The 27,416-nt window shown below is 40.4% G+C and overlaps 1 protein-coding gene across 3 annotated transcripts; it reads right to left on the bottom strand.

The window, feature by feature from the left end:
- Window positions 1-293: 293 nt before the first annotated feature.
- On the bottom strand, window positions 294-27,416 carry LOC106876843 (beta-1,3-galactosyltransferase 5). 3 transcript variants are annotated; one of them, XM_089338465.1, is made up of 2 exons: window positions 26,159-27,416; window positions 294-1,697 (listed from the first exon to the last, which is right to left on the bottom strand). In XM_089338465.1, the coding sequence occupies exon 2, from the start codon at window positions 1,539-1,541 to the stop codon at window positions 441-443; it is 1,101 nt and encodes a 366-aa protein (XP_089194591.1). In that variant the 5' UTR covers window positions 1,542-1,697; window positions 26,159-27,416; the 3' UTR covers window positions 294-440. The 3 variants fall into 3 exon arrangements, 2 of the variants coding, with proteins under 2 accessions (XP_089194591.1, XP_089194592.1); XM_089338466.1 differs by lacking the exon at window positions 26,159-27,416 and adding an exon at window positions 14,612-17,211; XR_016237679.1 differs by lacking the exon at window positions 26,159-27,416 and adding an exon at window positions 14,612-19,821 and having other exon boundaries at window positions 1,538-1,697.

Genomic DNA, 27,416 nt, shown 5'->3' with positions numbered 1-27,416 from the left:
TTTAAGCGGGGATTAACATTTTCCGAGAGAAAGATGACTCGCGACCCTTCTACGCAAGACATGTTTTAAGCAATCCCTCTTTTGTCCCTTTATTCGGGGGGAGTCGTGGGGCTAGTGTTCTCCCCACGACCGTTCTCAGAAATTCATCATCAGTTGTGACCACGGTTATTTTCGGTGTTTCAATTATTTTTTTTTTTTTCTTCTTTTTCTGTTTGATATCTGGCAAATAACAATCACAGAATTTCAAACAATTTCATGTTTGAGATAATTTGAGAAATAATGAGAATATCTGATCAAAGAAATGAAATGATTTCGTTTATTCCGTACCTGTCCGTTTCTTTGTCTGAAATTAAAATCACAATGTCCTAGATTCCAATTTAAAAAACAATATGCAAGACCTCTCCAAACACTCACTCTCTCTCTCTCTCTCTCTCTCTCTGTTAACATTTAGCATTCCATATGTCTTCAATTGCTTTTATGGACATGTAATGACTGGTTAACACCGACTTACGGAACTCACACAAATCGTTTGTTTGGTATCTAGAATTATAAAACCCACGAGTCGGCTGTAAATGGAAACCGTTTCCCAGATACTCTATACACAAAGATACGTACACATCTTCTAAATAGAGAAAAGGCACGTACACTGACACGTTGTGAATGCTAGCGGCAGTATATAAATCCATCACATACCCAGTTCCTGAACAGAAGCCAGGATATGAATCTTTAGAGTATTCTTCGTAGGAAACATACCATTTGGAATCTTTAGAACGTATGGGGCCCGCCGTCAAAGGACAGCAGCCGGCAACAGTCTTATGTAGGGGTTTCTCTTTTAATGTTTCAATTAGTTTCGGTATGTTAACCCACATATCATCATCTGTTTTCATCACGTGTTTCACGTGAGGGCAATGCCTGCTCACCCAACCAAGCATTGTTATTGTTTTAAAAGTCAAATTCCGGTAACCCTCTTTGAAATCCCCCTGAATGATGTCTTTGTATATGCCTGCTTCTTTCAACAACGCTGTGTTTTCTGCGTCTGTAGGAAGTCGACCGAACGTAAATGCATAGCGAACGTTTGAAGTATTATTTCGTGAGTGATGCAACCAAGTGTTGCGAATGGTGTCTCGTTGCGTTTTCGATTTGAACTGAGTGAATATTATAATAAACAAATCCAACTGAATTGGCAGATTTTCGTGGGGTTTGCAAATATCTCGGTTCTCTACTATAATTGGAATGTTGTTTGGAACGCAGTTTTTACAAGAATTTCTACTTTGGTCTGTTAACGTTGCAGTTCTTATGGCTTTTACTATTTTACTAGATGAGGCAGCCGTTGCCACCGATGCTGTGGCGTTAGGTTCCACCAATATCGACTGCGTAAATGCTCGCCAATTTGAAGTGAATGCTTTAAGAATGGAGTCAGGTAAGTGCAAATTTCCGGAACCGTATTTTGTTAGAACAGATGTGTAGCCAAAATAATAGGCAACAGAAGAGAAAACGAATAGCATTACGAACACACTGATACGTTTATAAATCGGCTTCATGTTGAGGATACTGGGACAAAGAAAGAGATCAGCATTGAAAATTGGTAAGAAAATAGAAAAGGGTAAAATATCTCAAGACTCCTGGAAAAAATTATAATAAAGTTCTCTCCATTCTAACACCATTCTCCGTTTTCCATTTCGATATGCCGGAAATATCTGCAAAATATACAAAAAAAAAAGTTTAAATAACACACAGATAGAAAATATGTGAGTTGGCATAAAGGTGTGTGTGTGTGTGTGTGTGTGTGTGTGTGTGTGTGTGTGTGTGATCGCCAAAAATTGAAACAACACGGTTACACTGTCGGACGATTTGATACAAATAACTTCTCCCTCAAATCTCATACATTTTACTCTCATCAAAAAAGAAGTAAAGCCGTCCTCTTTGGTTCGTATTCATCTTAACTACAATCACGTGTACCCTGCCTACAAGGATGATAATCACCCTTCACTCCTTAATCTTCGACACACAGGTAACATTTCCACCTGTAATCTAGATATCTCATTTAAACATGTCATGAACAGAGACTTTGAAAGCATCCTACTCCAAAAGGCTGTGGGTCGTGGCCTATTTGTTAGAGCGTTCGACTCATGACCATAAGGTTACTGGTTCAATTACTAGACCGAGCGTCATGTTGCATCCTTGAGCAAGGCCCTTCAATTTTACATTGTTCCATTCTACTCAGTTGTAATAAATACCAGGCGAGTGCTGATGCATTTCTCTCTTTTTTCTCTCTTATTCTAGGTATCTTCATCATGGATCTTCTACCGGTCAAAAGTCCAGGGGTACAGTAACAGCATAAAATGCTCGGTAATTCTACGAAGTACAGTTTAATTCCTCATTTTGTGATTCATTTAAAACAGGCATGGTTAGTCCGCAATACTCCGTGACTAGCATAAGGTCGAGTTCCCGGTTTCTCTGACGTATATATTCCACCCATAACAGAGGGCACCACCCGCTCCAGATTGAGTGGCTGTCTCGCAGACTTTGACATATATATGTTTTCCAGAAGGAGGCGCCGGTAGCAGAAACGCTGACAAGCCGGACAAAATGCTAAGTGACATTTCGTTCGCCTTTACGTTTTGAGTTCAAATGCCGCGGCGGGATCGACTTTGCCTTTCATCCTTTCAGGGTCAATAAAATAAGTACCAGTTGTGTACTGGGCCGACGTAATCGACTTAATCCCTGCCCCGCAATTGCGAGCCTTATGCCAAAATTTGGGGTCCATTGTTATATAAAATAAACAGCGCATCACTTCAAACTGCTGTTGCTTTTTTTAAATATTGTACTTTTAGGCGCAGGCTTGGCTGATTGGTAAGAATCTTGCTTCCCAACCACATGGTTTCGGGTTCGATCCTCATAGGTAAGTGTCTCTTGTAGCCCTCAGATCGAACAAAGCCTTGTGAGTGGGTTTGGCAGGCGGAAAGTGAAAGGAGTCTGTCGTGTGTGTGTGTCTTTGTGTCTGTGTTTGTGCCCTACCATCCCGTAACATCTCTCTTTCCATCAACCCCCCCTCCAACTCTCTCACTACCTCCGCCTTCTTCAAACCCACTGACTCCCACCTCTACCTCAACTTCTCCTCCTCCCATCCATTCCACACCAAACGAGCCATCCCCTACTCCCAGTTCCTCCGCCTCCGACGTTTGTGCAGCCTGGACCAGGATTTCGAGACCCAGTCCCAGTATCTTGCTCGTCTGTTCATGCATCGAGGATACCCCTCCCACCTTCTCCAATCCGCCCTCTCTCCTCCCCCACACCAATCCCCTAACCGTACCCCCTTCCCACCCTGCCACCCTACGGATTTCAGATTTTCTTCGTCGGAGGATCCTACGGGCCTTACGTCGCCTCCAGCTCGATCCCACTACCCACCCCATTTTCCCCAACCCACCCCTATCCGCTTTCAAACGCGCCCGCAACCTACGCGATCTACTGGTCCGCAGTACCTTCTCCTCTTCCTCCCCACCCCCACCCGGCTCCTTCCCGTGCTCCAGATCCCGCTGTCACACCTGCCCCTTCATCACCAACACTACCTCTGTCACCGGATCGAACCTACAAACACTTCACATTCCACACAGTTTCACCTGCACCTCCTCCAACCTTATTTACTGCATCAAATGCACCCTATGCAACCAACTCTACGTGGGGCAGACGGGCCGCCGGCTGGCCGACCGTTTCACCGAACACCTAAGGGACGTTCGGCTAGGTTCGGACTCCCATGTCGGCCGTCACTTCCAACTGCCCAACCACTCTCCCTCTAACATCTCCGTTTTTGGCCTCGCCCTGCACCATGGGTCCACTCCCTCGCGACTCCACTTGGAGCAACGCTACATTTTCAACCTTAATTCTTCTTTCCCCTTCGGACTCAACGCAGCCTTCTCTTCCTTATGACTCTCCCCTTTTACGTCCCTGCAACACTTTACATAATTTTTTTTTTTAATCCCCCCCCCCTGTTCCCCTTACATTATATCCATTATTCTCTTGTTATTACACTTACTTTTTTCCAATTTTTATCTCACCACTACCTACACGCACACATACCCACACACCTTACATATATATACCGCCCACATACATGACAAACATACATACGCGCCCTCACACACACATAGCCGAATGCACATATATACACACACACACCCATATATACGCGCACGCCTTCATACACAGCCGCATACACATGCACACACAAAATAACACACATACGCACGCACACACATAAACACAATTAATTATGCAATGCATGATAAAATTAGTAATGGCTATTAAAACAAAATGAGAAAGAGGTATATACATCATGGCTAAAAACATGTCTGAACAAGAAGAATTGTTATTTTTCTGCCTTGAATAGTAATTTTAGACGCATGCACTTGCTTGTTGTCTTCGTTTATTATGATCATCAACACCATCATCATTTAACGTCCATTTTCCATGCTGGCATGAGTTGGATGGAATGTATTTAGGTTTAAACTCGTTTTGAACTTCCGAACATGCTATCTCTCCATGGCGTGATTCATTCCGGGTACTTCTCAATAAGGTTGCAGTAAAATGTCACATGATTCATTTAAATACAGAACTTAGAAAACCAACTTAAATGTAACTTTTTTCAAATAATGCAATCTCTTTATGCCATGATTTATTGTTGAAACAACTCCTTGGAAGTATTAGATCTGGAACACTATTAAATTTTAAAAATAGGAATGTAAGTCATTGCTTTTGTTAAAAATTTGTCTGATAAGGAACAATATTAGGGTAAAAGCTTGATGACGAAAAGTAATACATCAAAACGTGGATCGACGTAAAACAAGATTGTTATTTATGATAAGGTCATCCATCGTCATAGACTAAGTTTGGTATACGTTTAGTATATTGGGGATGCGTGGCTAAATGCTAAGGGGTGTTGCACTCGTGATGGCCTGATTGTGGTTTCTGTTATTTTGTTCTAAACCAAATGTATTTAATGAGCTTTCTGCAATCAGGGAGGATAAGGATCTCAGTTTTCTTCATTTCGTTTCTTTATATACTTATATATACATTATATATATATAATATATGTGTATATATGTAGTGAAACTACCTCCCGCCATTAGATACAAACTACTATCGCCATTACATACAATCTTCTCATTTAAATATAAATAAATGCGAGCGTAGTAGAGAACCCATTCCCTGTCCATCACGTGACTGATCATTATTCGAATCGGCAACTTCTTCGAACCGTTCCCGCCAGAACGCAAACTGACCAATCACGGCCCCTAATAAGGTCACGTGATAGAGAATATTTCTACCATCTGGTGAGCCAATAGTTTGTTATAAATAGCTTTAACTCGGCAGCCAAATTCGTCTCGGTCCAGTTTCTCTTTGAGAACTGTTCCGTGTACCACACGACAGCAGCAGCAGTTCCAGCGACCACTTCAGCAGCTTCGTCCAGCCACGATGACCTCCGCCGTCGCCACATCAGCAACAAGAGTCTACTACTACTATCCAGCATCATCATCATGACCAACACGATTCTACGATTACTACTAACCAGCAACAATCTCTACCAGCGTCAACACGATTTACTATGTACACCAAACCAAACTCCGCGGCACATCTCTCTCTTCGATTCTGTTAGGTGACTTAGCTTCACCACAGTAAACAAACAGACAAGAGAACCACAGCCAGCGACGAACATCTGTATAACAAGAATCACGGCTAGGCATCGATGCCTCGACATCACAACTAGTGATCAGCTCTGCCAAACTCAGCCTCCCTCACTTTCACATACAGAACTTTTCTTATTGTGTACCCAAGATCTGGTATAATTGCTCACGTGTCATTGACTCTTTCTATCTGCTGTAAACACTCATACACACATGTATCACTCACATACACACTTTTCTTTGTACGACGGCCTGTCTTTGATTATGTTCTTATATGTCGCATTCACACTCTCACACAGACATACATCTTTAACGCTACAATAAATATCTCTGTTGTTCATCTTATACGGTTGTGGTCTTTCATTACTGGTCATCTATGTTATCGACGCATAACATATCATCTATATACATCATTTGATATATATTTTTGTGTTCGACCGTGTGACACGTTTAAATAAAAGGAGTCCTGTTTTTCCATTCGTCACCATATCTCCTTTTATGAGTTCGCACGGTCGTCCCTAACATATATACTCTTTTACTCTTTTACTTGTTTCAGTCATTTGACTGCGGCCATGCTGGAGCACCACCTTTAGTCGAGCAAATCGACGTTGTATTATTAAATATAACACAACGTCGATGACTTACATTCATATTTTTAAAATACTTTTCTGATACAATCTTGACCTAGATTTAGATTTCCATTGTTTTCTTAATCACGTAATTCTATTTTAACTGACATCCTATACTGAATTTGATAGTTGGTTTTTGTGGGTTTTTTTATGGAGTATGAAATTTAATAGTGTTCCAGATCTAATACTTCCAAGGAGTTGTTTCAACAATAAATCATAATTAACACAACACTCGTTATCAATCTGATTCAAACTTGTTAATAGCCAATAACATTTTTTTTTTTAAGAAACATAACATTTTTCGTTTTATGCACACATAACTCTCTCGTTATCTTATTACACATGTATGTGCACGTGTGTGTTACCATCACCGTTTGACAACCGGTGTTGGTGTGTTTACGTCCCCGTAACTGAGCGGTTCATCAAAAGGGTCGACAGAATAAATACGAGGCTTAAAAAAAAAGTCCGAGGGTCGATTGTTCGACTACAACCCTTTAAGGCGGTAGCCCCAGTATGGCCGCAGTCAAATGACACACAAGTAAAAGAATAAAAGAAAGAACATACATACACACACACACACACGTATGTATGTATTTTCAGGAACCGATCGAATCGGGTATTTAAACAATAAAAACATCAAGGTAGAGTCGGAGACAGCGAACCAGCGCAGTTATGTGTTGACACATACGTGCGTTCTAAAATGAATAGGGATTTGTCACTCCAGTTACGTACACATTCACAAGTATTGACAGAATACACAACGTGTCATCAAAGTCACACAGTCGACTATAGGTTCCGGATCAAAACGCATGGAAGGTTCCGAGTTAGGTGGAGAATAAACTATAACATGGATGGGCTGTTTCACTACAGCTGTTTCAGACGTGTCCTTTAGGTTTAATAATAATAATCATTCAAGTTAGGCCTTTAACTTGAATGATTATTATTATTATTATTAAACCTTCACATTTTATGTATTGTACTAATAATAGCTTTCCTACTTGTGCGGATATTTCTACTTTATTCCTATTTTATTTTATTTATATTATTTAAATAGTAGGATACGTTATTTGAATTTATAAAGACCTGAAAAGTTACTTCATTCTGAGTGGAATTTATTTCAGTTTTTTGGCCATAAATGGAGTGCATTTAATTCGATTATGAAGAAGAGAGAGGATGAGGCAAAAAAAACTGTCAACAGTCTGTCATCCTATGTGAAAGGCCTCTCCGAAAAGATACAAAAGATATGCAGTCCATATGACATCAGGACAGTATTCAAGAGTAATACAACACTTCGCAAATATCTCCTTCGAATAAAACCACCAATAGAAGAGAATATGACCAAAACCTGTGTGTACTCCATCCCATGCAGCTGTGGTAGGTTATACAAAGGCGAAACATATCGCCCCCTCAAAATAAGAGTAGAGGAACATCACAAAGCTGTGACATGAGGAGATATATATACACACCTTACATATATATACCGCCCACATACATGACAAACATACATACGCGCCCTCACACACACATAGCCGAACGCACATATATACACACACACACACCCATATATACGCGCACGCCTACATACACAGCCGCATACACATGCACACACATACACACAGGAGTGCACACACAAAATAACACACATACCTGGCACACATACGCACGCACACACATAAACACACACACACACACCCCTCACATACATAAAACCACACACACACACATACACATATACACACACACCTCTCACATACACAATACTCACTCACATACATAACACATACGCACGCACGAAAACATACACAATATACACATACACGCACGCACAAAAAATATACACACGTGCACACGGAAACACATAAACGCACACACACCCGTACCTAACACTCACAATCCCACACACACACGCACATCCACACATATACACACACACGCACACACCCACATACACACACACTTCTCACCAACACTACACACTCACACAGACACGCATACAATCATACACACATGGGCATAAACATCACACGCATATACAATAGCAAACGCACGCACACACACGTACACAGCAACGCACATACACACAACATACACATACACACAAACACACACGCACGCACAGAAAACATACACATACACACACGCGCACATACAAAATACACACACACACGTACACGTACCTAACACCGACAACCCCACACAAACACGAACACACACACACCCAAATAACCACCTGTTGACCTTCTACCTACACTGTCTACAGCGTCCACTAACCAGTCCTGCTACTAATTTCTTCCACTACGTCATACACACACACACACAAACACACTAACAGATAAACCACCAAACCATGCACACACACACACACACACACACACATACATACGCACACACACGTTCTGTTATCACACACACACTCGCAGACTTTCGCACACGCACAGATTCATCTCCCTTTTTCACTCTCCTATCTTAGAAAGAACTTTTCCCCCACCACCTCCTCTTCCGGTCTTTTCATAATGTAACCTCGTGGGCATCGGTACCATTTTCCTCTTTCTCCGTTCTTCCATTCTCCGAACTTTCCATCTTTCCGATGAAGGGCTACGCCCGAAACGTCATATACTCTCTCTTTCCTTTCCTGAGCGTCCAATAATACTATCCATATCACGTCCTCACTTTGTTGTTTTTTTGTTATTGTTTCTTTTAACTATATATATATATATATATATATATATATATATATATATATATATATATATATATATATATATATATTATATAATCATCATCATCATCATCGTTTAACGTCCGCCTTTCATGGGTTGGACGATTTGACTGAGGACTGGTGAAACCGGATGGCAACACCAGGCTCCAATCTAATTTGGCAGAGTTTCTACAGCTGGATGCCCTTCCTAACACCAACCACTCAGAGAGTGTAGTGGGTGCTTTTACGTGTCACCCGCACGAAGGCCAGTCAGGCGGTACTGGCAACGGCCACGTTCGAAATGGTGTCTTTTATGTGCCACCCGCACAAAAGCCAGTCCAGGGCCACTGGCAACGATCTCCCTCGAAAACCCTACGAAGGCCAGTCAGGCGGCACTGGCAACGGTCACGCTCAAAATGGTGCATCTTATGTGCCACCCGCACAAGAGCCAGTCCAGGGGCCCTGGCAACGATCTCACTTGGCTTGCCGGGTCTTCTCACGCACAGCACATATATATCGTCGTCGTCGTTTAACGTCCGCTTTCCATGCTAGCATGGGTTGGACGATTTGACTGAGGACTGGTGAAACCAGATGGCTACACCAGGCTCCAATCTGATTTGGCAGTGTTCCCACAGCTGGATGCCCTTCCTAACGCCAACCACTCAGAGAGTGTAGTGGGTGCTTTTACGTGTCACCCGCATGAAGGCCAGTCAGGCGGTACTGGCAACGGCCACGCTCATCTCGCTCGAGGAACCTCATGTGTCACCTGCACAAGAGCCAGTCCAGGGGCACCAGCAACGATCTCGTTCAAAAATCCTACAACAACCCCACACAAGAGCCAGCCCAGGGGCACTGGCAACGATCTCGCTCGAAAAACCTCATGTGTCTCCCGCACAAGAGCCAGCCCAGGGGCACCGGCAACGATCCCGCTCGGAAAGATTTCATGTGTAGCCCTCACATGAGCCAATCCAGGGTCACTGGCAACGATCCCGCTCGAAAGATTTCATGTGTCGCCCGCACATGAGCCAGTCCAGGGGCACTGGCAACGATCCCGTCCCGCTCAAAACATTTCATGTCACACGCACAAGAGCCAGTCCAGGGGCACTGGCAACAATCTCGCTCGAAAGATTTCATGTGTCGCCCGCACAAGAGCCAGTCCAGGGGCACCGGCAACGATCCCGCTCGGAAAGATTTCATGTGTCTCCCGCATATGAGCCAGTCCAGGGGCACCGGCAACGATCTCGCTCGAAAGATTTCATGTGTCGCCCGCACATGAGCCAGTCCAGGGGCACTGGCATCGATCCCGCTCGAAAGATTTCATGTGTCACCAGCACAAGAGCCAGTCCGGGGGCACTGGCAACGATCTCGCTCGAAAGATATCATGTATCGCTCGCACATGAGCCAGTCCAGGGGCACTGGCAACGATCTCGCTCGAAAGATTTCATGTATTGTCTGCCCATGAGCCAGTCCTGGGGCACCGGCAACGATCTCGCTCGAAAAACCTCATGTGTCACCCGTACAAGAGCCAGTCCAGGGGCACTGGCAATGATCTCGCACAAAAGATATCATGTGTCACCCGCACATGAGCCAGTCCGGGGACACTGGCAACGATCCCGCTCGAAAGATTTCATGTGTTGCCCACACATGAGCCAGGCCGGGGGCACTGGCAAACGATCCCGCTCGAAACATTTCATGTGTCACCCGCATAAGAGCCAGTCCAGGGGCACTGGCAACGATCTCGCTCGAAAGATATCATGTATCGCTCGCACATGAGCCAGTCCAGGGGCACTGGCAACGATCTCGCTCGAAAGATTTCATGTATTGTCTGCCCATGAGCCAGTCCTGGGGCACCGGCAACGATCTCGCTCGAAAAACCTCACGTGTCACCCGCACAAGAGCCAGTCCAGGGGCACTGGCAACGATCTCGCACAAAAGATATCATGTGTCACCCGCACATGAGCCAGTCCGGGGACACTGGCAACGATCCCGCTCGAAAGATTTCATGTGTTGCCCGCACATGAGCCAGTCCGGGGGCACTGGCAAACGATCCCGCTCGAAACATTTCATGTGTCACCCGCACAAGAGCCAGTCCAGGGCCACTGGCAACGATCTCGCTCGAAAGATATCATGTGTCGCCCGCACATGAGCCAGTCCAGGGGTACTGGCAACGATCCCGCTCGAAAGATTTCATGTGTCACCCGCACATGAGCCAGTCCGGGGGCACCGGAAACAATCTCGCTCGGAAGATTTCATGTGTCGCCCGCACGAGCCAGTCCAGGGGCACTGGCATCGATCCCGCTCGAAAGATTTCATGTGTCGCCCGCACATGAGCCAGTCCAGGGGCACTGGCAATGATCCCGCTCGAAACATTTCATGTGTCACCCGCACAAGGGCCAGTCCAGGGGCACTGGCAACGATCCCGCTCGAAACATTTCATGTGTCACCCGCACAAGAGCCAGTCCAGGGGTACTGGCAACGATCCCGCTCGAAAGATATCATGTGTCACCCGCACATGAGCCAGTCCAGTGGTACTGGCAACGATCCCGCTCGAAACATTTCATGTGTCACCCGCACGAGCCAGTCCAGTGGTACTGGCAACGATCCCGCTCGGAAGATTTCATGTGTCGCCCGCACGAGCCAGTCCAGGGGCACTGGCATCGATCCCGCTCGAAAGATTTCATGTGTCGCCCGCACATGAGCCAGTCCAGGGGCACTGGCAACGATCCCGCTCGAAACATTTCATGTGTCACCCGCACAAGAGCCAGTCCAGGGGCACCGGCAACGATCTCGCTCAGAAAAAAAAAAAAACCTCATGTGTCACCCGCACAAGTGCCGGTCCAGGGGCACTGGCAACGATCTCGCACGAAAGATATCATGTGTCGCCCGCACATGAGCCAGTCCAGGGGCACTGGCAACGATCCCGCTCGAAAGATTTCATGTGTCGTCCGCACATGAGCCAGTCCAGGATCACTGGCAACGATCTCGCTCGAAAATCCCATGACGGCCCCGCACAAAGCCAGTTCAGGGGCACAGCAACAATCTATTTCTATTTCACTTGCCTCAACAGGTCTTCGCAAGTGGGATTTAGTGTTCAATTTTAATATAACTCGATTTCGATTTCACTTGCCTCAACAGGTCTTCACAAGTGGAATTTAGTGTCCAATGAAGGAAGGAAGGAAGGAAGATACGCATAAGTGGGCTGGCTGGGCCTTAGATTTAGGTCTCACTTGGCTTGCCGGGTCTTCTCGCGCACAGCATATTTCCAAAGGTCTCGGTCAGAAGTCATCGCCTCGGTGAGGCCCAATGTTTGAAGATCGTGCCTTACCACCTCATCCCAGGTCTTCCTGGGCCTACCTCTTCCACAGGTTCCCTCAACTGTTAAGGTGTGGCACTTTTTCACACAGCTATCCTCATCCATTCTCGCTACATGACCATACCAACGCCATCCATTCTCGCTACATGACCATACCAGATATATATATATATATAATATATATAATATATATATATATATATATATATATATACATATATATATGTATGTATATTGTATAATGTGAAATGATAAAGCATTGATAAAGACAGAAGTTGTAAATTGACTTTATAGATTGCAAGTTAATGATTTCCTTGTGCCTGATAAGATTTATATATATATATATATATATATATATATATATATATATATATATATATATATATATATATATATATAAATAAAATACAGGGTAGCAAAGAAAATTTTAGAAATTTTATTTTACCACCAGTGGTCTAGCGAGGGTAAAAAAACAGTCAATAGACTATGCATTATTCATTTAAAATACAGAGATGCCTGTAATAGGACATCTAACCCGCTAGAAATAGCAGCAAGACTACATACCACAAAAAGTAGGGATAATTTCGAAAGGGAATGAAAAATAAAAACATTTACCGATCTATATTCTGTACCATGGTTTCAAGTCAATTTTAGTAAGATAAAAATTATATATCTCACAAAGGTCGGACTATCATCGGCAGAATGACCAGACAACATTTGAGATACGAGTCAAATAGCATGGTTCATATTCGAATATCTAATTTTCCAAAAATTTTAAATGAATATATCATATATATATATATATATATATATATATATATATATATATATATAAATATATATATATATATCATAGAAGAAACATTAAAATGAGTTAGCGACTTTATATACGGTATCAAACATCCAACATACATCATATCTAAATAAATATTACCATGGCATTCATGATATATAAATCAAAATATAAAATAAGACATACAAATAGAGAAAACCACTATGTGTTTTTTTTTCACACAGCCATGCTTTCTGCATTAAGCCCAAAAAACAAAGCCCTTGAGAAAAAAGAAGCAGAAAACAAAATAAAAATGAAAATATGAATGCCACATACAAATCAGAATATAATTGAGATCAAGACTTGTATCTACACACAATACAGATAAAAAAAAAATTTTTTAACTCTTACTGTAACAGTAAGGAAATAATGTCTCTGCGGTAAGAAGCTTGCTTACCAAACACATAATTCCGGGTTCAGTCCCACTGCATGGCTCCTTGGGCAAGTGTCTTCTACTATGGCCTTGGACCAACCAAAGCCTTGTGAGTAGAATTGGTAGACAGAAACTGAAAGCCCTCATATATATATATATATATATATATATATATATATCAGTCAAGAATAACTATTGTGTCTTTCAAAAGAGACAAAGAGTTAATAGGACTGCGAAAAAGATGTGCTCAAATAAATGAGGCAAGGATAATTAAACATTGGTCATAGAACAAACATTAAAATGAGTTAGCGACTTTATATACGGTATCAAACATCCAACATACATCATATCTAATTAAATATTACCGTGGCTTTCATGATATATAAATCAAAATATAAAATAAGACATACAAATAGAGAAAACCACTATGTGTTTTTTTCACATATATGTATAATTTTAACTCTGTATTTGTAAGTCTTCTATATTTTATATTTTGTGTCATATATCATGGAAGCCATGTTAATATTTATTTATTTATGATGTATTATTTATTTAACTCATTTTAATGTTTGTTCTATGACCAATGTTTAATTATTTATATATATATATATATATATATATATGGTAGGATGGTGTGTGTATGTGTGTGCACGTTTGTGTGAGTGTGTATGTGTGTGATTAATATATATATATATATATATATATATATATATATATAATAAAAGTAAAGTTGTGGAATACCGTACGAGTGGAAATATATATGAAAGAAGGTTTGAAAATGCACTTATTTTTAAAAATATTTATTTAGTTAACCGGTTTCACTTTTTTAGAAAAAGATTATCAAAAGTCTTTGAGAATAATAAAAAATGTTAAAAAACAGTTCGAGAATTAAAATGCATATATACATTCTTTGATGATAAAATATATTTAAAGTATAAAGCTTTGTATGAACTTTGTATTGTTACATACTGATTATCACACATTCTCTGATAATAAGATGAAAATGTTAAAAACAGTGTATGAAAATACACATATGGAAATATACATATTCTTTGATAATCCAATAAAGTTGAGGAGAAACTGACCTGGCTTTTTTCTCTTGTGTATATTGAGGGAATGTTTTACTGTCTTAAGAGACAGTATGACTGGCTAGCTGGGGTGGGAGGGAGGAAGAGTTAAAGAGGATTTTTTTCATTTTTGGTTGGTCTGTGACAGTCTGTCATGGTTCACTGGTTTTTGGGACTGGTTTTGTGCACATCTCTATGTGTGTTTGTGTCCGTGTGTGTGTGTGTGTGTGCCGTTTTTATTGGTCCCAGAGTTTATTGTGGAATGTGTATATGAGTGTGTGTTTGAGTGTTTTTTGTGCCGGTGGGGATGTTAGGTGTGTGTACGTGAGAGTGTGCTTATATCTATTTTTCTGAGTATGTACGTGTTGTTTTAATCGTCCTTGTGGTGCGTGTGTGTGAGAGAGAGCAACCGTATGTATGTGTGAGGGTGTGTACATATGTGTGCGTCTGTGTGTGTACGTGAGTGTGTGTGCGTCTCTCTCTGTCTGAGTGAGTGTGTTGTCTTAAATACCCTTGTGGTGTGTGTGTGTGTAAGCAACCGTATGTGTGTGTGATGGTTCATATGTATGTATGTCTATTTGTGTTGTGTGTTGGTGGGGGTGTTATGTGTGTGTACGTGAGTTTGTGTGTGTCTCTAAGTATGTTTGTGTTTGAATTGTCATTGTGGTGCGTGTGTGTGTGAGGGAGCAACTGTATGTGTGTGCATGAGGGTGCATGTGTGTGTGAGCATGTATGTGTGTGTTGTTTTTATTAGGTGTCCTTGTACGTTGGGTTTATCCAGGTGAGGTGTATGTGTGTGCATGTGTGTTCCGTGTATGTTGGTACTGGGTATGCGTTTGTATGTGTGTGTACGTGGGTATGGTTTGTGTAGTTTCCTGGTGTATATGTGTACATGTGTGTGTGTGCTGTAATTGTGAGTGATTAGTTTTGTTTGTATTGTTAGTACAGTATGTGTGTGTATACGTGTGGGTGTGTTTGTGTGAGTGCGTCTATGTGGCTTGTATTTGTCGGGGAGGTGTGTCATTGTGTGTGCATGCTTCTGTGCATGTGTGCTTGTGGGTGTTTGTTGTGATTGCTGGGATTGTATTGTGTGTTTTTCTTTTGAGTGTGTGTGTGACATTTTTACTGGGGAACAGGCATATGCTGTTTGTATGTGTGTGTACATATGTATGCAAATATGCGTGTGTGAACATGATTTGTGGTTGCCGGAGTGGTGTGTAGGTGTGTGCATGTACCTGTTTACATATGTGTGTATGGGTGTTGGTTGTGGTTGCTACAATTGTATTGTAAGTGTATATATGTATGTGTTTTTTCTTGAAATGTATGTGGGTTTGTGCTCTAGTGTGGAGATATTGTGATTGTGTGTGTGTGTATATATGTGTGTAAGTGTGTTCGTGTCGGAGGTTTGCATTGTATTGGTGTGTGTGTGATTTTGCGTATCTGTGTGTCTTTGTTTTGGGCGTGCACCTGGGGAGGGGGCTTATGTTAGAGTATGTTGAGCTGTGGTCTGTATTTTTGAATAAGATTATTTTCCCTATTTATTCGTGTTTGGTCAGTGGTGTTGTCTGAGCATTGGTATAATGGGAAAACTAGGAATTTGGGGGACTTGTTTTGTGCACAGAGATCTAAGTGCCCACTGAGTGGTATCTGTCTTGTGGTGGGATCCCTCAATTGTTGGCGGTGGACTGTCATCCTTTCTCTGTGAGTGAGGCTCGTTTGCCCTATGTATTCTTTGTGGCACCCTTCACACCTTATGGCATAAAGTAAATTTTTTGATGCGCAGGTGAAGTTATTTTTTATGACAAAAGTGTGTCCCGACTGGAATCTGTATGTTGTTCCTTCCATGAGGTGGATGCAAGTCCTGCAGTTGGAACGGCCACATTTTTTTACGGTAGGTGGTGGGCTTGTGTTGGGCAATTTTGCATTCGTGAGTAGGTTTTTTAGGGATTTGGGTTGTCTTTTGCTTTTTATTATTTTATGGGTTGCAAGTACTCTTTTTAGATGTGGGTCTTGATTCAGTAGTGGGATGTTTTTGTATATTATTGTGTAAGCTTCTGCATTTCTAGGATTGTGTGTTGAGAGATATGGGAGACTATTTAACGTGCCGTGTATGTGTTTCGGTTTTCGCAGGTCATGGGTAGCAATTGTCTTGGCTCGTTCTATTCCATTGTCAACTAATGATGCTGGGTAATGTCTTTCGAGGAGAATTGCCTTTAGTTCTTCGAGTCTTTTATTTCGAGTTCTATAATTAGAGACAATTGTGCAAATTCTTCTCGCAAGGTTGAAGGGAATGTTTGTCTTTGTATGTTTTGGGTGATTGGAGGTGAACAAAAGGTATTGCTTGGAATCAGTCGGTTTGTAATGAATATCAGTCTCAATGCTGGTACCTATTTTTATAATGAGAATGTCAAGAAAAGGAAGTTGGTCTTGACTGTATTCCATTGTAAATTGGATATGGTTGTTGACACTGTTAATTAGGGTTTTGAAGTCAAAGAGTTGGTCGAGTGTGTGGGACCATAGGATGAGGCAATCATCCAAGTAACGTTTCCAATTCTTCAACAGGCATTGGTGGAAAGACAGGCCATATCTAGTTTTGGATTTGTCGTAGATCTGCAATTCTAAGTAGGCCATCACCAGGTTTGCATATGTAGGGGCAACTTTAGTCCCCATTGCAGTCCCTGATACCTATCTGTAGGTGTTATCATTAAAATTCAAAAAATTGTTTTGAAGGATAAACTTAAGGCCCTCGGTGATGAATTCTTTTTTTATTCTTTCTGGGATCTCGGGGATGGTCATATTGCCAGTTTAGCCAATAAAAACACACGCACTGTATATTTGGTGTTAATTTGCTTCAGCTTTATATTACATTACATTACATTACATTACATTAATCCTATTTCGGCCAGAGTTCTTTCGTCACACTTCTGTGACCTCATCAGTGGTCCTTTGCTTTCTTCTTTCTTATGTGTGTCTCACCTTGCTAACTATCAGTCATTTTGTGTTGTGTATTCCTATTGTATGTGTCTATGCATGCGTATCCTTCAATGTGTCTATGTTTTTGTAAGTGCATGTGTGTGTATGGGGAGTGCCTGTATTATCTATATCCTCTGTTAATACATGTTCGCTTGTTTTTGTTTTTATCTATTTATTTGTTCATGTGTTTATACCTACATTTCTTCTTTTTTTTTTGTAAGCCTAGTACTTATTCATCGGGTGAAAGGTAAGATGCCAATCCAGGGTGACATAGCAAAAGGTGGCCAAAAGCTTGAGCAAACCAAGAAAATTACTGACATTTGAGTCTTCAATCAACTGAAGTGACTCCCTATTACCTCGCAAAGCCAAATTCTGAGTTGCAACACAACTTAATGCAATGTAGAATTCTCATCAAAACATCACGCCATCTTTGCTTTTCATGGTCGATTTGTGACTTGAGAGCAGCGTCTATGAAACACTTCTTATCGGTTAGATTTCTCTCCATTTCTTTCCGCCGTGTGAAACTATCTCAATGTTTCTTAGCGTTTTCATGAACCAGCATTCGTTCAGGCGCTTTCCACTGGTAAAATCTGCTTTCCTGTTCTAATGATGGTTGATAATCTGATTGGGAAAAAAGTAGACAACACAAACAAAATGCAGACTTCTTATGAGGGGAACTGAGTAGCCATGAGTGAACAATCTCATCAACTCGACCATTTCCCAATTTCCTTTTCAACCAGTTTTTATTAATTGAGCGGATATTTGTTGGCAAGAAAGGTCCTTCACAGTTCTGAAAAAATATTTCTAACCTAGCTTAACTATTTCTATCCTCCAATATTCAGGAACTATCACCTTCCCAGTATTTGTATCAAAAATTAAGGAGCCCAATGTCATGCTGTTCGATCACTTCTTCAAGTGTAGTGTTAGTGTTTTCGACCGTATTGATTTTAGGTTTGTTTTCACCATTGTAAGACTTAAGACAATTGTCTTCTGCATTGGTCTGACGTGGACTGTTACACAAAGCAGTAATGGACAATAAAATGCGTGGTTGAACTCCAGGCCATCTTTTGGTCTGTGTTGAACAACTATCAGCATGTTTTACAAAGAGGGACATGAAGACTTTGCTCAACTTCTAAGATTCTTCTGCCTCAGCTTGCGTCTTTTTCGCCCTTCTTTTTCCACTTTCTTTTTCCACTTTCTTTCTTAGTTAATGGTTTTTTCATGTTTTTATAACGATTTTCTCTAAGCAAAAAAACCATTGCTTGAAAAAAATCATGAAAAATTCAAACATAAAGATGGATGAAATGTCGTTATGCATTCTGCCTGCCGTGCCAACAATTCCGCCAGCTCGCTGCCTTAATACAACTACTACTACTACTAATAATAATAATAATAATAAGGCAAGCTAGCAGAAATGTTAGCACGCTGGGCAAAATGCTCAACGGTATTTGATCTGCTGCTACGTTCTGAGTTCAAATTCTGCCGAGGTCGATTTTGCCTTTCATTCTTTCGAGGTCAATAAATTAAGTACCAGTTAAGTACTAGGGTTAATCGACTGCCCCCCCCCCCACTCACCAAAAATTTCAAGCCTTGTGCCTAGAGTAGAAAAGAATAATAATAATAATCCTATCTACTATAAGCACAAGGCCTGAAATTCTGGGGGAGGGGTAAGTCGACTAATACCAATCAAAATAACAGCGTGAACAGGAATGCTCCCCTGAATGTCCAAGACACACATCTCCGGTGCCCAGGAGGAGCCACCTCAGAGGGCAGTAGAGTGGACAACCAGACTCCACCCAGTTGTGGTCCTTTTGCTGGCTAAAATATGCGATGTGCTCTCAAATGCAAGTGGTTTGTAATATAAACAAAAAGGAAAAAAAAAACCCACAACGCAAGGACGTGGAATAAGTACAGTGTTATTGGACGCTCAGGAAAGGAAAGAAAAGAAAGAGGATTTCACGTTTCGAGCGGAGCCCTTCATCAGAAATATAGGAAAAGTCCAAAGAAGGGAAAACGGAGAAAGAAAACTGCCAACAATACACACGCGGTCGAAATTTACAGAAAAATAAAAGACGAAGGCAAGGGTATGAACAAGAAGCAGGTGTATTAGTTTGATACTTGAGCAGGTGAAAAAGTCTTTTACGTTTCGAGCCCATGCTCTTCAACAGAAAGGTTCACGAGAAAATAAACAGAGATAGAATATATCGCAGGAGTGGCTGTGTGTTAAGTAGCTCGCTTACCAACCACATGGTTCCGGGTTCATTCTCACTGCGTGGCACCTTGAGCAAGTGTCTTCTACTATAGCCTCAGGCCAACCAAAGCCTTGTGAGTGGAGTTGGTAGAAGGAAACTGAAAGAAGCCCGTCGTATATATGTATATATGTATATATATATATATATATATATATATATATATATATATATATATATATATGTGTGTGTATGTGCGTCTGTGTTTGTCCCCCCCAACATCGCTTGACAACCGATGCTGGTGTTTACATCCCTGTAACTTAGCGGTTCGGCAAAAGGGACCGATAGAATAAGTACTAGGCTTACAAAGAATAAGTACTGGGGTCGATTTGCTCGACTAAAGGCGGTGCTCCAGCATGACCGCAGTCAAATGACTGAAACAAGTAAAAGAGAGTATATATATGATGGGTTCTTTCCGTGTACGAAATCCACTCGCAAGGCATTGGTCACTTCTAGGCAATAGAAGAAGGCACTTGCCCAAGATGTCATAATGTGGAATGGAACCATATCATTGAAAAGCTGTTTTCAAACCACACAGCCATGTTTGCACATGTGGTGTTGACAAATCCCAATAATGATAAAACAGCAGTGTCTCTCACTCCTGGATGGGACCAGATGCAAGTTATCTTACGTGTGCATAATTTCCAGGTGTTTTAACACCAGATGCGTTGATCAGAATACATTCTCTTATGCCTAAAAGTGCAGCCTACCCATAGACCAGTAAAGCACATACCTGGTGTACGTCTGTTCAATATTGTTTATATCCCTTGAACTGCTATAATTTCTCTTGGCTTGATGAGTCTTCTACTCAAACATGGCATGAATTAGAAGCAGCTCAAAGGATATAAAACAGTATCGAAAGCACATACCAAAGTATGTATTTTGCTAGTCTGCGCTTCTAGGCTGCACTTCTAGGCATAAAAGAATATACTCTCATCAAAATGTGCCTGGTGTTAAAAACACCTAAAATTCATAGACAAGTGAGACAATACGCACCAGATCCAATTCATGATGCTATATATATATATATATGTATGTATGTATGTTTGTAACTTGCATTGAGTGTAAATTGAAACAATTGTAGGCAATGTTAATAAATAAATTAACTTATAACTATTAAATCTCTCCATTTTCTTACTTAATAATAATAATATATATATATTGTTGCACTTGGGGATGGTCATATTGCCAGTTTAGCCAATAAAAACACACGCACTGTATATTTGGTGTTAATTTGCTTCAGCTTTATATTACATTAATCTTAATCTTATTTCGGCCAGAGTTCTTTCGTCACACTTCTGTGACCTCATCAGTGGTCCTTTGTTTCCTTCCTTCCTTATGTGTGTCTCACCTTGCTAAATATCAGCCATTTTGTATTTTGTATTCCTATTGTATGTGTCTACGCATGCGTGTCTTTCAATGTGTCTGTGTCTTTTGTAAGTGCATGTGTGTATGGGGAGTGTCTGTATCACCTATATACTCTGTTAATACGTGTTCGTTTGTATTTGTTTTTATTTATTTATTTGTTCATGTGTGTGTGTGTTTTTTTTGTGTTTAATTAAATTTTGTTAACGTATGTAGTATTTAATTCCATTTGTTTATCTATGTATTGTATTATACTTTGTTCATATTATTATTGGTTTATGGGTAACATGTTGTCACATGCTGTGGTTTGTTAGTGGTGTGTGTTAGTGTTCCATTCTAGTTTCCTATTCAGGCTAGGTTTCTCTTCTATTATGTGTGTAGCTTCAGTAATTTGTCTAAGTGCTGCATCACTGCTATGTGTAGATAAGATTTTAATTTCTATGTTGTTGATTGAGCCTCTATGTTCTTGCTCAGCGTGCTGGTACAGAACTGATGAGTTCTTCCCTTCCTTAAGTTCCCTCCAATGTTCGTTTGCCCGCTCCCCTATGCTCCTTGCTGTTTCGCCTACATATGTCATTGTCTTATTTCTGCATCGTCCCTCTGTACATCTTATACTATAGACCACATTTCTGGTTTTGCAGTTCGTTTGTGGGCTAAATCTACATACGATACAGTTCCTATCAGTGCAGGGGGTTCTACTGAAAGGGTATGTTCTACTGATAAGGGATTTAATAGGGTTGCCTGGCCTTTCAACAACCTTAATTCTTAGCTTAATTTTGTCTAGGGCCCTTCTAAAGCGGTACGCCAGTTCGCCTCTAGGGGTGGTGTCGACGAACATGACGCTCTGGTACTTGTGGCTATCGTACCATGAGCTTGCCTTCCCTATTTTCTTCTTAGTCCTTTCTATGGTGTTCCATGATTTGCTCCTATAGAGTGGGCAAATCCCATTCCTATCGTTGCGTTTGATTGTTTCAAACTTCTTCATAGCTCCTTTGTATACCCTGATCCTTTCTTTATGGCTGTAACCTGAGAACTGCATGCGGTGGACGAAATGTTGTATATGTCTCTTTAATTCTGTAGGGTCGCACATGCAGGAGACATTTCGCATTACTCTGACGAGGTCTGCCATCAATATGTTGAATTTGGCATTGTCCGCAATAACCGAGTTCCGGTGGATCAGGTATTTGGAGGCCATAGGTTTTGTATAGTGTGAATGGAGGATTCTGGTTTTATTGTTCTTAGTTTCTAGCCAGAGTTCAGTATCTAATACAGGTAATCTATGGTTAGGGTGTTTAGTAGGGTAGTCTATCGTAACTTTAATACTCTGGTGGATGGAGTTAGCTATTTGCTGGATGCTCTCCATAGTCTTAGTTTCTATTTCTATTTCAGGGGTACTCTCTTGTGGGGGTGTCTTTACCACTAAGTTGATATCATCGACATATCGAGAGTACACATTCACGAGTATGGAGTTCTGTGTCAGGCGTTCCTTAAGCCTTCTGTCCCACCATACCATGAAGAGATTGGCCACATCACCGGCGATACTAACACCGATGGCTGCCCCCTCGTCCTGGGCGTATAATTTGTTGTTAAATTTAAAGGTGTGGCCTTTTAGGGTGACCTTTATACTAGCTCCTAGTGCATGTGCGATCATTTTCTATAAGATTAAGATTAATGTAATATAAAGCTGAAGCAAATTAACACCAAATATACAGTGCGTGTGTTTTTATTGGCTAAACTGGCAATATGACCATCCCCAAGTACAACATGTTTCAACACACGATTTCACATCAAAAATCTTGCAAAACAAATATGTAAACAGAATATATATATACATATATATATATATATATATATATATATATATATATATATATATATATATATATATACACACACACACACACAAACAGAGATAGATAGATAGATAGATAGATGGATGGATGGATGGATAGATAGATAGATAGATAGATAGATAGATAGATAGATAGATAGATGGATGGATAGATACACAGACAGACAGACAGACAGATAGATAGATATCATCTTGAACTGGTTTCAGTTACCAAAGTTATATTAAAGCCTGTAAATGCACAATGGAATCAAACCCGTAATCACAAAGTTGTAATACAAACAGTGCAATGGGTCCACATAACCAACGAGTTATATATCATTGAAGTGCTGTGCAGATGAATTGAACCCACAATCAAGTAGTTGTAAAGTAAACTTTCTAACTACGGCTGCATGTAAATCCCAAACACCGAGCGGTCCATTATTTAAATGCACTGTTGCCCCTCTCTTGCAAGCACACAAATACTTGTTAGAACAGTTCTCAAAGAGAATTCGAAGTATTTCGTAAACACACAACCAGTCTTTCGTTGTTCTATATTGAATTTCTACTTCAAACGAGGTGTAATGGTGGTAGTCGTGGAGTGTTAATGGTTAAACAAACAAGAAGAGAGAAGGTGTAAGAATAAGGTTTAACCGTCTGTGAACTGGAAATCTGCGAAGCAGCTAAAATTTTTGTCGTTTGGCTAAAGGCGGCCTTCAAAATCACTCCACTTTTCGACCATCCTTTAAAAGAAGGGCACTATCTTATCCGGTATAACCACATAAGCGTACCCCACGACCGAATTTATTTCCTCATAACTTTCAGGAAAATGGGTATTTTTTGCTGAAATTTTCTACAAACACTTTCTAGATGGTGAAGATTACGGAATACATCGTATTTAATGTGAAAACAAATGGAGTGATCGATTTGATGAGGAAAACAATGCGGCACACTTGTGTGGTTACGCCTATTATCCAATTGTTTGTTTTAGCATATTTTCATTCATGTTATTTATTTATTTATGTTATTTATTTCGACATGGTAGTATGCGACTTGTCTGCTGTGTGCAAGCAGGTGGGAGCGTCTTTTGGTTGAAAAAGATCAGGCACGAGAGGTTAATGAGGTAATTTGCGTAGATAATAAATAAGAGGCTGAATAGAGGGGGGGAGAGAGAGAGAGAGAGAGTGTGTGTGTGGCAGACAGCGAATGAGTAAGAGATATAGAATGAAAGACAGAAAGAGAGAGAGTAAGAGAACGAGAGGAGGGGGATCAATTCAACACTAACAAAGACCGAAAATGTTATAGAAAACAGAAGTGATGGGGGAGAGTAGGAGGATAGAAGACACGTGGGGAGAGAGAAGAGGAAAGGGAAGAAAAATTTAACTATTACTACTACTATAACTACTACTACTACTATTATTATTATTATTACAATGTCCTGATGGGAATCGCCCCTGTGTGGTCTTTCGGCCTGTTAGAAATAGCAGTCAGATCTTCATAAAACTACGTCTACTGGCTGGAACAAAAACAAGGACACAGTGGACAGTGTAGGCACTCTTACGTTTGAATAAAATATATAACATTGTCACGGATGGAACGCCTTCGATATGGTCTTCTTTGCCAGGGCTGTAGTCGCTCAGCCTTGCTAGAAATAGCAGTTAAATCTCCATAAAAACTATATTAAATAAATAAAGACACAGTAGGGTATATTTTTATGATTGTAGATAATGTAGGCAGTCAAGTATGAATAAAATAGACAGGGTTGTCATGGCTGGAACGCCTTTGATACAGTCAGCTACTCCGGAGCTCTAGCCATTTGGCCTTGCTAGAAACAACAGTTAAATTTCTATAAAACCATATCAAACTAGATGTGAATATAATAGACAAGACAGGCACGGTTGGAAGGCCTCTGACACGATCTGCTTTGCCAGGAATAACCTAGAGCTAAAACAACTAGTGATGCCGTTTTTGTTAGATGTGATGAAATAAGGAGGATGAAGAATTCCACGAACCAGCAACCATAAAATAAACACGAACGAACACACAAGACGATGTAGTTCCAGCCACAGCGAAGAGATAGTCACAGATGGAGCGCCTTTTCATCATAGGGACTATGAGGGTCATGGTTGACATGGGGCTAAACAACAACAACAGACATCATGCCAAAAGTGAACAAGGAAGACAGACTCCACGCGGGTAGTCGACATGCTAGAAATAACAGCCAAAGTTTCCTTTAATTATGCCCCCAGTATGTTATGAAATAAAATGGTTGATGTAATTCTAGGTGTTGTAATGCCATGTCTGGATGTGAGAAATAGAATAAACGGCGTGATGGTCACATTTTGGTAAGTAAAACGTTTGGTTTGAAGCGAAGAAACATTGAATAATCTAGTTTTATGATGGAGATAGTGTAGAAAAAGGCATAATTGTCTTCGAATTGCTTTTTTATCGTATGTCTGTTTGCTCTACAAGGCTGACCTAGGGTTAAATAAACTAGGGACAATGACTAAGTCTGAATTCGTAACTCGAAATTGCTTGAAATAATCGACAAATTTCCCTCAAATTACTATGTTAATGAATAAAAAAAGAGAGGAACGGTAGTGTAAGTTCTAGTTGGATTTTTGGGGAGTGGCGGGAGATATATGAAAGGCCTCTCGAATAAGGATTTTCTGCTCCATCTAGGGCTGAATAACAATAAAGAATGAACATTTCTTCACATAGTTCTTTACAGAGTGTATAGAGAAAAGATAAAATGGTCATGTCTATAAGGTTTTTTAATATAGTTCTGGCGGATATGGTTCAAATAAGGAAGAAAAGGAGGCTGTAGGTGTTGTTGGAAACTGTTAGAAATAGCAGCCAATTCATCATATTACACACTAGACTCATGAAAAATAGAAAGAACTCATTGAATATACAATAAATAATAATAAAACGAGATGGTCGCGATTAGATTCCGTTTGGTTAGAGTTCTACTCGGTCAGAGACTGACTGGAGTGAATTAAAGAACTTAAAAGAACTTAACTAGACTAAAAAAAAACAACAGCGACGACGATGACGAAGGAAAATAAAATACAAACTGGAATCTATCAATAAATTAAGGAGAGCTTTAAAGACATGAGAAGAAAAAAATCGTGCGAAAATGCCACTTACCAATTCTTGCAGTAAATATCGTTGAAAGAGAAGCGATGCGCTTAGTTTAGGCTTTAATACAAGTAAGATAGAAATGGTAAAAACAAAAATAAGACTTATAATTTAGCAGAGGAATATATATCCTTTCTTTCCTTGTGTATCCAGTACGTGTGATTTTGTCCGTTATCATGATTTTTTCACATTCGTTCTTTCTTTTTGTTTTTGTTTTCATTTCGACTCCTGAGCACTGCTCACTTGCTTATCACTATAGAGCGCTGTATAAAGGAGACAAGCTATGTTTGAACACGCAAAAACACACTTTCTGCTTCATTATTTTCATGTCAAAATAAATATTTGCCATGGGAAATTATACATCATTTGAAAGTTCTGGATGTGAACTTTCTTCACATAGTTTTAATTAAAATCCGACAGTTACACTACTCAGGGTCCCTCACACATCCTGGTATTTCCACGCATTTTAAAAGTTTGTCTGTTTTTTGGGTTTTTTTTCTTTGTTGGACTGCTGAACGTTAACCCTCCTAGTTCAATGCGCTGGAGCACTATAATAGCTGTATCGAAAATCATTGTCATGATGAATAATGTTTTTGTTTTATTTCAATTTTTTTTTTTAATTGATGGGGGTAGGTCAGGTAATCGTTACGAAATATAAAAGTGAAAAGTTTATTGTTAATTTTCACTCAGAAAAGAACATAAGATAAAAATTAGTTTCTCGTGAATCATAAACTTTAAAGTTTATTTTTCCTAAAAAGCTAACCTCAGCATTTCCAAGACCTTGATGCGTAAAAACAAAAATGGAAAAATCCCTGCCAAACAGGAGAAAATCCTACTTATGTGGGAGCCCTAATCCGAAACTCTGCCATATTTGATAATCTATTAAAATTCTACTGAAATGCTGTCATGTCCCAAAATATCAGGATTTATTTAATTCTATACCTACAACAAATGTGCCAAAAACTGACGTCCCTGTGCTTTGTACTTTGGGATTTAACAATGTATGAAAACACCATGTGACATGTAACAGAATAGGCTTTATATAAATATTTTTAAAATTGCCAAAAAGCAGTTTTCTTTCGTAAAACCTGGGGGAGAAAAAAAACCCAAGTCACTATTAATATGTGTAATTTGAAGATGATTATCATCTCAATTTCAAAGATATGACATCAGCATCATTCAAGCAGTGTCATTCTTTTACAATCTTGTGTAAAAATATGTCTGGCCATAGCCTGGGCAAAGTTTAGAGAGCTCTTACCCCTGCTGG

Source organism: Octopus bimaculoides, chromosome 20 (genome assembly GCF_046866305.1).
Source record: "Octopus bimaculoides isolate indiv1 chromosome 20, ASM4686630v1, whole genome shotgun sequence".
Taxonomy (NCBI): domain Eukaryota; kingdom Metazoa; phylum Mollusca; class Cephalopoda; order Octopoda; family Octopodidae; genus Octopus; species Octopus bimaculoides.
The sequence above is the reverse complement of the archived record's forward strand: the minus strand, read 5'-3'. Positions and strand labels throughout refer to the sequence as shown.